At 43.9% G+C, this 12,080-nt stretch overlaps 1 protein-coding gene across 1 annotated transcript in view; it reads left to right on the forward strand.

Moving 5' to 3' along the window:
* Positions 1 to 12,080, forward strand: part of AK9 (adenylate kinase 9) — a 1,007,389-nt gene that overhangs the window by 735,138 nt on the left and 260,171 nt on the right. The window contains exon 29 of the mRNA XM_033936269.1: positions 6,866 to 7,085. Within this exon, the coding sequence (XP_033792160.1) occupies positions 6,866 to 7,085 (220 nt within the window). The remainder of the gene's footprint in view (positions 1 to 6,865; positions 7,086 to 12,080) is intronic.

Consider the following 12,080-nt stretch of genomic DNA (forward strand, 5'->3'; position numbering starts at 1 on the left):
CTGCATCAGGTTCTCCGGCAGACATTTCTCCAGAACCTGGAGGAAGATAAAAAATGGAATTGCTAGGCTAAAAGATGCTGGGAACAAATATGTGGAGAGTGATGAGGAGAAAGCAAATGTGCTAAACAAATACTTCTGTTCTGTGTTCACAGAAGAAAATCCTGGAGAAGGACCGAGATTGTCTAGCAAAGTTACACGAGAAAATGGAGTAGATTCTGCGCCGTTCACGGAGGAGGGTGTTTATGAGCAACTTGAAAAACTGAAGGTGGGCAAAGCGATGGGACCAGACGGGATCCATCCCAGGATACTAAGGGAGCTCAGAGAGGTTCTGGCGAGTCCTATTAAAGACTTGTTCAACAAATCTCTGGAGACGGGAGTGATTCCTGGGGATTGGAGGAGAGCGGATGTGGTCCCTATTCACAGGGATGAAGCAGGAAACTACAGGCCGGTGAGCCTCACTTCAGTTGTTGGAAAAATAATGGAAGTGTTGCTGAAAGAAAGGATAGTGTATTTCCTTGAATCTAATGGACTACAGGATCCGAGGCAACATGGCTTTACAAAAGGTAAATCGTGCCAAACGAACCTGATTGAATTTTTTGATTGGGTAACCAGAGAGCTGGATCGAGGACATATGCTAGATGTAATTTCCTTGGATTTCAGCAAAGCCTTTGATACAGTTCCTCATAGGAGGCTGTTGAACAAACTTGAAAGGCTGAAGTTAGGACCCAAAGTGGTGAACTGGGTCAGAAACTGGCTGTCGGACAGACGCCAGAGGGTGGTGGTTAATGGAAGTTGCTCGAAGGAAGGAAAGGTGACTAGTGGAGTCCCTCAAGGTTCGGTGCTGGGGCCAATCCTGTTCAATATGTATGTAAGTGACATTGCTGAAGGGTTAGAAGGAAAAGTGTGCCTTTTTGCAGATGATACCAAGATTTGTAACAGAGTAGACACCGAAGAGGGAGTGGAGAATATGAAAAAGGATCTGCAAAAGTTAGAGGAGTGGTCTAATGCCTGGCAACTAAAATTCAATGCAAAGAAATGCAGAGTAATGCATTTGGGGATTAATAATAGGAAGGAACCGTATATGCTGGGAGGAGAGAAGCTGATATGCACAGACGGGGAGAGGGACCTTGGGTGATAGTGTCTGAAGATCTAAAGGCGAAAAAACAGTGTGACAAGGCAGTGGCTGCTGCCAGAAGGATTCTGGGCTGTATAAAGAGAGGCGTAGTCAGTAGAAGGAAGAAGGTGTTGATGCCCCTGTACAGGTCATTGGTGAGGCCCCACTTGGAGTATTGTGTTCAGTTTTGGAGACCGTATCTGGCGAAAGACGTAAGAAGACTTGAGGCGGTCCAGAGGAGGGCGACGAAAATGATAGGAGGCTTGCACCAGAAGACGTATGAGGAGAGACTGGAAGCCCTGAATATGTATACCCTAGAGGAAAGGAGAGACAGGGGAGATATGATTCAGACTTTCAAATACTTAAAGGGTATTAACGTAGAACAAAATCTTTTCCAGAGAAAGGAAAATGGTAAAACCAGAGGACATAATTTGAGGTTGAGGGGTGGTAGATTCAGGGGCAATGTTAGGAAATTCTACTTTACGGAGAGGGTAGCGGATGCCTGGAATGCGCTCCCGAGAGAGGTGGTGGAGAGTAAAACTGTGACTGAGTTCAAAGAAAGTGGGATGAACACAGAAGATTTAGAATCAGAAAATAATATTAAATATTGAACTAAGGCCAGTTACTGGGCAGACTTGCACGGTCTGTGTCTGTGTATGGCCGTTTGGTAGAGGATGGACAGGGGAGGGCTTCAATGGCTGGGAGGGTGTAGATGGGATGGAGTAAGTCTTAACAGAGATTTCGGCAGGTGGAACCCAAGCATAGTACCGGGTAAAGCTTTGGATTCTTGCCCAGAAATAGCTAAGAAGAAAAAAAATAAAAAATAAAAATTTTTAAATTGAATCAGGTTGGGCAGACTGGATGGACCATTCGGGTCTTTATCTGCCGTCATCTACTATGTTACTATGTTACTGCCATTCCCTCCAAGATGGAGTCCCGTTACCAGATGATCCCGGTCAAGGGCTTTGAAAATTCTCAGCTTTCCCACCAATCCTTAGTGGTAGAGTCTTCCTTGAAAAAGTCCAACCCCTCAAAGGTGTACGCCGCGGTCCCTCCAGGCCAGGAGGGACGTACGATGGACAAGTTTGGTCGCTGTCTTTATCAGAACTCAATGATGGCGAACCATGTCCTCAACTATAATTTTACCTTCACGTCCTATCTCAAGTTTTGTGTGGACACCCTCCACTCATTCCAGATGGACGCGCCGGCTTCTCAGCGTCAGGAGTTCCGTCTTCTCGAGGAGACGCTCTCCAAGCTCCGCCTCTATATGTTTCAGGCGGCTTACGATGCTTTTGAGTTGTCCTAGAGAGTCACGGCTTTTGTGATCACTATGCGTCGCCTCGCCTGGCTCAGGATTGTGGATATGGACCCCAACCTCCAGGATCGTCTGGCCAATCTCCCTTACGTGGGACATGAGCTCTTTGATGATTCCATTGAGGCAGCCACCAAGCGCCTCTCGGAACATGAACGGTCTTTTGCCTCTCTCGTGAGACTTTAGCCGAAGACTCCTCCAGCTTGGCAATACAAACTTTCTTCTTCGGAGGTACCCGCAGAAATCTACTCCTGCTTTCTCTCGGCCACCTTCAAAATGACCACTGCAACAGCAGCAGCATCAGCATCCTGCTAAGGCCCAGCCCCCAGCTCCGGCGAAGCCTGGGCCGTCTTTTTGACAATTCCTATCCGAGCCCGCTGGCTCCCTTCCTTCTGGAGCCTTCCCCCCTTCCAATCGGGGGTCGTCTCCATCATTTCTATCCTCAGTGGGAAAGTCTTGCCTCCGACAGTTGGGTTCTTTCCATTGTCCCTTCACTTTAGTCGCATACCCCTGGACCATCCACCAAAAGAGTTTCCTTCCATGGGGTCTCAACTGCCCCTTCTTCTGCAGGAATCTCAGGACCTCCTTCGCCTATGGGTGGTTGAGGAGGTCCCTCCAGATCAGTGGAATACGGGGTTTTATTCCTGGTACTTTCTAGTACCCAAGAAAACGGGAGATCTGGGTCCAATCCTGGGTCTCCGGGCTCTGAACAAATTTCTAGTCAAGGAAAGGTTCAGAATGCTCACCCTTTCTACGTTGTATTCCCTGATGGACGAAGGGGACTGGCTGTGCTCGTTGGAGGCTTACACACACATTCCGATCCATCCGGCCTCTCACCGGTATCTGAGATTCCGGGTGGGGGATCTCCACCTCCAATACCGTGTTCTTCCCTTTGGCCTGGCAGCCTCTCCAAGGGTTTTCACAAAGTGCCTGGTACTGGTAGCAGCAGCCCTGCATCTCCGAGGGCTGCAGGTGTTTCCCTACCTCGACGACTGGTTGATCAAAGCGTCCTCTCGCCTGGAGGTTCTGCGAGCGACTAACCAAACCATTTTGCTCCTCCAGAGTCTGGGATTCGAGGTGAACTTTCCCAAGTCTCACCTCTGTCTGTCCCAGTCTCTCGAGTTTATGGGAGCGGTCCTGGACACGGTTCGCCTCCGCTCTTTCTTTCCTCGGCCTCGTCGGGAGGCCATTGTCTGCTTGTGTCAGCGGGCGTCCCTCCTGTCCTCGGTCCTGGCTTGGCTCATGATGGTCCTGCTTAGCCGCATGGCCTCCACAGTTCATGTGACTCCTTTTGCCAGACTTCACGTCCGCATCCCTCAGTGGACCCTGGCCTCTCAATGGCACCAGGATTGGGATCCTGTTTCTCAACTCATTGTCGTGACTTCTTTGTTGAAACAGTCTCTCCGTTGGTGGATGCTTTCTTCCAATCTTTCCAGAGGTTTTCTGTTTCATCCTCCTCCCCCGCAGAAGGTCCTCATGACGGACTCGTCGGCCCTTGTTTGGGGAGCTCATCTGGACGGTCTTCGCACGCAGGGTCTTTGGTCCAGTGCCAACCGCCTTTGTCACATCAATCTGCTGGAGCTTCGGGCGGTGTTCCAAGCTCTGAAAGCTTTTTGTCACCTGCTTCGCGACCATGTGCTGGTTTGCACGGACAACCAGGTCGCCATGTATTATATCAACAAACAAGGGGGCACGGGGTCTTGGTCCCTGTGCCAGGAGGCGCTGCGGCTCTGGGATTGGGCCATACGCCGCAACATTTTCCTTCGAGCAGTCTACATTCAGGACCAGCAGAATTGCCTGGCGGACAGGTTGAGTCATCTGCTGCAGCCTCACGAGTGGTCTCTCCATTCCTTGACCCTGCATCAGGCGTTTGCTTGTTGGGGGACTCCGGATGTCGATCTGTTCACGTCCCCCCTCAATCACAAGTTGCCCTGCTTCTGCTCCAGGGCCTATGCCCCTCACAGGATCGAGGCGTATGCCTTCCTTCTGGATTGGACAAACCTGTTTCTGTATGCGTTTCCTCCATTCCCTCTGATTCTGAAGACTCTCGTCATGCTCAAGTCCATGCATGCCACCATGATTCTGATAGCTCCTCGGTGGCCCCGACAGCCTTGGTTCTCCCTTCTGTTGCAGCTCAGTTCCAGAGAGCCTCTTCTTCTGCCTGTTTTTCCTTCTCTGGGATCTCTACTTCATTCCAACCTGCAGTACTTAACAGCTTGGTTCCTCGATACTTAATGCCCTCATTCCAGTTCTCCCTGTCGGTGCTGGATGTCATGGAGGCCTCTCGGAAAGAGTCCACTCACCTGTGTTACTATCAAAAGTGGACCCGTTTTTCTACTTGGTGTGCTCAGCTGCGCCTAGACCCGCAGTCTGCCTCCTTATCGTCCGCCCTGGACTACTACACTTATCTGGTGCTGAACTCAAGTCCTCATTGATTCAAGTCCACCTTAGTGCCATTGCTGCTTTTCATCAGCCCATTAATGGCAAACCTCTCTCTGTTCATCCTGTGGTTTCCTGCTTCATGAAGGGCCTTTTTCACGTTCATTTGCCTCTGAAACCTCCTCCTGTGGTTTAGGATCTCAACGTGGTCCTTGCTCACTTGATGAAGCCTCCTTTTGAACCGCTGGCGTGGGCTCATTTGAAGTTTCTCACTTGGAAGGTTGTGTTTCTTATTGCCCTTACTTCTGCCCATCGGGTCAATGAGCTTCAGGCCTTGGTGGCGGACCCACCTTTCACTGTCTTCCATCATGATAAGGTGGTTCTCTGTACTCATCCTAAATTCTTGCCTAAGGTTGTTTTGGATTTTCACATCAACCAATCCATTGTTCTTCCTGTGTTTTTTTCCAAAGCCCCATTCTCATCCTGGAGAGGTGGCTCTGTATTCCCTTGACTGTAAGCATGCGCCGGCTTTCTACCTGAAGCGTACTGCTGCTCATCGTACTGCTCCACAGCTGTTCATCTCTTTCAATCCTAATCGCTTGGGGCGCTCTGTTTCTAAACGGAACATTTCTAACTGGTTAGCCGCTTGTATCTCTTTCTGTTACGCTCAGGCTGGTCTCTCCCTGCCGGGTCGAGTCACGGGCCACAGGGTCAGAGCGATGGCGGCGTCTGTTGCTTTCCAACGCTCGATTCCAATTGTGGAAATCTGCAAGATTGCCACTTGGTCCTCGTTTCATACTTTCACCTCTCACTACTGTCTGGATGCTTTCTCCAGGCGGGACGGCCATTTTGGCCAGTCAGTTTTGCAAAATCCATTCTCCTAAATTGCCAACTCTCCCACCATCCCATTATGGTTAGCTTGGAGGTCTCCCACATATAGAGAATATGCTGCCTCCTTGTCCTGGGATAAAGCACAGTTATTTACCATAACAGATGTTATCCAGGGACAGCAAGCAGATATTCTCGCAACCCACCCACCTCCCTGGGTTGGCTTCTTTGCCAGCTATCTGAACTGAGGCCACGCTGAGGAGACGCATGCCCTAGGTCAGGCGGGAGAAGTACTCGCGCATGCGCGGTCCACTCACAAGCTTGAAGATCTTCAAGCAAGTCTGCTTGTGAGAACGTCCGCTAGGGGGCTCCGTAGATGATGTCACCCACATGTAGAGAATATCTGCCTGCTGTCCCTGGATAACACCTGTTACGGTAAGTAACTATGCTTTTTGGTTATCACCATAATGCAGTCTGAGGAGGGAGACCTTTAAACTAGCTTTCCTATTTAAGTAGGCCCCTCCCAAATTAAATATCTAGGGGTTCAAATAACTAGAGACCTTGCTCAGATGTACCCTTGCAACTATGAGGTTCTGTTTGGTCAAATAAGGATAGACTTAAATAATTGGTGCTCCCTATAGTTGTCATGGTGGAGGCGGATCACAGTGCTTAAGATGAAAGTTTTACCATGATTGTTATTGCTTTTCCAATCCCCTTTTTTATTGCATGTTTTTATTTATGACTCAAAAATATTTATGCATATTTTCTCTAGACACTACATATACCTTTGGGGCAGGCTTTTCGAGCTGAAACAAGGACCCTGTCGGGTCTAATCATTTTATATCCTAAAGTATATTTGAAAGAATCATTCATCATTGAGACGATGTTGTGAATATATGCCTGGCTGATGTGTGCTTTTCCATCCACACTCTTGTATTTCTTTTGCTTTTCGTGGGCTTTTATTTTTTGTTTTTTTTGTGTGGACCCTATAAGGATATTCAGCAGTATTACCTGGATAGTGCAGCTGATTATTGGCAGATAGATGATACATCCATATAGCACGTGACACTATACACATCCAATTGCAAGCATGAGCCTCAAAATATCAACAGGCACATCCAAATGACAAGAACCTTACCTGGTACAACTTTAGCTTATCAAAAGGGTTTCGGAGAAAAACACAAAAAGACTGGAATGTCAGTAATGAAATAATGTTTGGCCTTTTTTGCTAGCTCCACAGGGTTTATACTTGATGGGTTTCCAAGCATACCAGACGAGGTTCAGTACGTTGTGGAACGGGGACTATATCCTGACATTGTGCTACATCTGGAAACTGATGAAAATGATATCGCTGATCGCCTCTTTCCCTCACGTTTGGCAAAATGGAAGGAAATTCAGACTAAAAAGCAGAATTACAAGCTGAAAGTAAAAGAGCTAAAGAAAAGAATAAAGGTAAGATTATTGTTACATTTACTTTTTGGAAAGTATTAACTGCCTTTATAGAGATTCACCCTCGGCAGTATATAGCAGATACAACTTGACATAAAGCTTTCAGTTTTCTTAACAAGCTAACAATATTAAAATGACCCACTACAAGCATGAATACAATCCATGAAGTAAATATGGATATAGATAAACGTAATCTTAATATGCACGGACGGGGCGAGGGACCTTGGGTGATAGTGTCTGAAGATCTAAAGGCAAAAAAACAGTGTGACAAGGTGGTGGCAGCTGCCAGAAGGATGCTGGGCTGTATAAAGAGAGGTGTAGCCAGTAGAAGGAAGAAGGTGTTGATGCTCCTGTACAGGTCATTGGTGAGGCCCTACTTGGAGTGTTGTGTTCAGTTTTGGAGACCGTATCTGGCGAAGGACGTAAGAAGACTTGAAGCGGTTCAGAGGAGGGTGACGAAAATGATAGGAGGTTCGCGCCAGAAGACGTATGAGGAAAGACTGGAAGCCCTGAATATATATACCCTAGAGAAAAGGAGGGACAGGGGAGATATGATTCAGACGTTCAAATACTTGAAGGGTATTAACGTAGAACAAAATATTTTCCAGAGAAAGGAAAATGGTAAAACCAGAGGACATAATTTGAGGTTGAGGAGTGGTAGATTCAAGAGCAATGTTAGGAAATTCTACTTTATGGGGAGGGTGGTGGATGCCTGGAATGCCCTCCCGAGAGAGGTGATGGAGAAGAAAATGGTGACTGAGTTCAAAGAAGAGTGGGATGAACACAGAGGATCTAGAATCATAAAATATTGAACTAAGGCCAGTACTGGGCAGACTTGCATGGTCTGTGTCTGTATATGGCCGTTTGGGGGAGGATGGGCTGGAGAGGGCTTCAATGGCTAGGAGGGTGTAGATGGGCTGGAGTCGGTTTTGATGGAGATTTCGGCAGTTGGAAGCCAAGCACAGTACCAGCTTTAGATTCTTGCCCAGAAATAGCTAAGAAGGAAAAATTTAAAAAATTTAAATTGAATCAAGTTGGGCAGACTACTACTATGTTACTATGTTACAAACAACATGATAGTTTGTCGGAAATATATACATTAAATTGAACTGTAAAACAAGGGGACAAATGACATCTTAACAGACAGTATGGGGAAACATTAGTATAATCAATAAGCAACAAAATTGCACTGAATAAGTTTACTTATTAAAAATATTTATTGCCTGTGTTATCCAAAACACTAGGCAGATGACAATAAAAATATATATATATTCCAAAAAACTAGGCCATAACCAAAAAAAAACCCAAAAGATTCAACAGATAATTATGGAGAGTTTATATTATTACAAAATATATGCAAGTTGTCATCTGTTATTTCCATCCTTAAAGATTAGAGAAAATGGGTCTCTTCTCCCTTGAACAGAGGAGATTGAGAGGGGACATGATCGAAACAAACATTCAAGGTACTGAAGGGGATAGACTTAGTAGATAAGGACAGGTTGCTCACCCTCTCCAAGGTAGGGAGAACAAGAGGGCACTCTCTAAAGTTGAAAGAGGATAGATTCCGTACGAACGTAAGGAAGTTCTTCTTCACCCAGAGAGTGGTAGAAAGCTGGAACGCTCTTCCAGAGGCTGTTATAGGGGAAAACACCCTCCAAGGATTCAAGACAAAGTTAGACAAGTTTCTGCTGAACAAGAACGTGCGCTGGTAGAGCTAGTCTCAGTTAGGGTGCTGGTCTTAGACCAGAGGGCCGCCGTGTGAGCGGACTGCTGGGCATGATGGACCACTGGTCTGACTCAGCAGTGGCAATTCTTATGTTCTTAAAAGACTTTAATGAACAATTATACTTTTCACATGTGCAAATTATCATCTGACATTATCATTTTTAAAAATGCTTCAGTAAATAGTAACATAGTAAATGACGGCAGATAAAAACCTGAATGTTCCATCCAGTCTGCCCAACAGTTACACACACTATTGATTCATGATTAAATTGTCTTTCTTTTAGTATGCAATGTGGTGTTTTCTTCTGAAATGGTTTAAATTCCAAATAAAATTGAAAAAAATTGTCTTTCTTTGACATTTCAGGGGCATAGATTATAGAAGTCTGCCCGGTATTGCCTTAAGTTCCAACTACTGGAGTTGCCATCAAAACTCACTTCAGCCTATCCAAACCATCATCATTTGCGAGATACAGACCGTAAAAGTCTGTCCAGCACTGTCCTCATGTTCCAAATTACTTGAGTTTCCGTCCCAAGCTGATGGGACACAGACTGTACAATTCTACCCAGTAGCATAGAAACTTGACAGCAGATAAAGGCCCATCCACAGCATCTAATACCCCCTACTCCCTTAGTTCTTCACAACTGGCATCGCCATCTAAACTCCATTTGACACATCGAACGCACATGCAACAATTGAAGTTTTGTGTTATACCTTTTGTTTTATAATTGGAGATCTTCTGTGTTCATTCTGGGTTGTTGTTTTTTTTTAATTCCTTCATCGTTTTCATCTCTACCATCTCACTTGAGAAGGCATTCCAGGCATCAACCCACCTTCTCTAAGAAAATGAATTTCTTAACATTACTCCTAAGTCTGCTTACCCGCAACCTCTATTCATCTTCTCTAGTTTTACCATTTCCCCTTCTCTGGAAAAGATTTGTTTCTATATTAATACCTTTCAAGTATGTAACCATCTGTATCATATCTACCCTGTCCCTCCTTTCCTCTAGAGCAGGGGTAGGCAATTCCAGTCCTCGAGAGCCGGAGCCAGGTCAGGTTTTCAGGATATGCACAATAATAATAATAATAATAATAATAATTTATTTCTTATATACCGCTATACCGTGAAGTTCGAAACGGTTTACAATAAAGATACATTTTGACAGTACATGGGATACAAACGGTTTACAATAAAGATACGTTTAGTCACTACATGAGATGCAAGTGGTTTACAATAAAGATACATTTTGTCAGTACATGGGATACAAGTGGATTACAATACAAGTGGTTTACTATAAAGATGCATTTTGTCAGTGCATGGGATACAGGTGGGTTACAATAAAGATACATTTTGTCAGTACATGGGGTGCAGGTGGGTTACAATAAAGATACATTATGTCAGTACATGAGATTCAAGGTGGAAAGTATAAGTTAGTTTCGGACCTTGGATTGGGGGGTGAGGTGTGGAAGAGGGTCGTGGCAAGGAAGAATTGGGTATGGAAATTTAGAATTTGTTAAACAATCGAGTTTTCAGGGATTTTCTAAAGTTTGCGTATGTAGTGGCCTCAAGTATGGGTTTTCCAAGCCATGTGTTTAGCCTAGCTGCCTGGAATGATAACATTCTATCTAGAAACTTTTTGTTCATAAAATCAGGATCTTGGGAATAATTTTTGACGACAAATTATCTTATCACGATCATATTAGTCATGTAGTTAAAACCACTTTTTATAGATTATGTCAGATTTGTTCCATATCTAAATTCTTATGTTCAAAATCTCTAAATATTCTAGTTCACTCACTAGTCATTTCTAAAATTGACTACTGTAATGCTCTGTTTAAAGGACTTTCTCAAAAGGAAATTAGACGTCTGCAAATTATTCAGAATGCCTCAATTAAACTCATTACGAAAGCCAAAAAATTCGATCACGTCTCTCCCTTACTTGAGAAAGCTCATTGGCTTCCTGTCACTCACCGCATTATGTATAAACTATGCCTTCTCACTTTTAAATCTCTAGCATCTAAAATCCCAGCCTTTATTTATAGGGTTTTAATTCCATACACATCGCCTAGACTTCTGAGGTCAAGTGACCAAAATTTGTTGGTCATTCCCTCTCTTAAAGTAATTAACACAAGGCGGCAGACTATTTTTTCTGTCACGGCTCCTCAATCCTGGAATTCTCTTCCAATTCACCTAAGAGATTAAAAGAATCTTGGAATATTTAAGAGTAAATTAAAGAGTCTTCTTTTTCAAGATGCATTCAATGTTTAATTGAACTGCTTTTGGCTCTGAAATTTTTTTATTTTTTTTTTACTACTTCTATCTTTTATTTCCCATCCTATTGTTTTTACCTTGATTGTTCTACTTTTATATTTAAATTGTATTTCATCCTGAGTTTTCCTCTTGTTTCTTTTTTTATCAATGTATGTCTATCTTAATTTATTATGTATTAGTAGCTACGAAACTTGTTGTTTATATTTGTAATTTTAATCATTATTATGTATCAGTGGCTATAATACATTTCTTTTAAGTTTGTCTCCCCTTATTTTGTACTTTTGTAATTTTATTACTTTGTACATCGCTTAGAATTCGGAATAAGCGATTAATCAAATGTTATAATAAACTTGAAACTTGTATTGGTAAGATTTCAAGGAGGGGTAATTAAATAGGTTTGTTCTGCGAGTGCTCTTGTTGGACTCGTTGGGGGAGAACTGGGAGATTAGGTAAGCTGGAAGAATCCCAAAGACAGCTTTGTAACAAAAACAAGCAAACTTGAAGAGGACTCTGGATTCTGCGGGTAACCAGTGGAGTTTCTGATAATAAGGGGTAATATGTTCCCATTTTTTTAAACCATGGATTAGTCGGATCGCGGTGTTCTGAATTAATCTCAGCTTGTTGAGATTCTTTTTATAAGCTCCTAGGTATATGATGTTACAGTAATCTAGGGTGCTTAAGATGGATGATTGTACTAGTAAAGGGAAGGACTTTTCATCGAAGAATTTTTTAATAGTGCGAAGTTTCCATAGAACCGAAATACATTTTTTAAACAATAGGTTTGTGTGGTTTTCCAGGGTTAGGTGTTTGTCAAGTGTTACCCCCAGAATCTTTATGGTTTGGTCAATTTTGTATTCTCGGCTCTGTAGGTAAATTGTATTTTCTTTTATCTTTCTGTTGGGTGATGCCAGGAAGAATTTGGTTTTTTCTGTGTTGAGTTTCAGTTTGAAGGCCATCATCCAGCGCTCTATTTGATTTAGGATGTTGGTTAAGGAGTTGGTGA

Source organism: Geotrypetes seraphini, chromosome 3 (assembly GCF_902459505.1).
Source record: "Geotrypetes seraphini chromosome 3, aGeoSer1.1, whole genome shotgun sequence".
Taxonomy (NCBI): domain Eukaryota; kingdom Metazoa; phylum Chordata; class Amphibia; order Gymnophiona; family Dermophiidae; genus Geotrypetes; species Geotrypetes seraphini.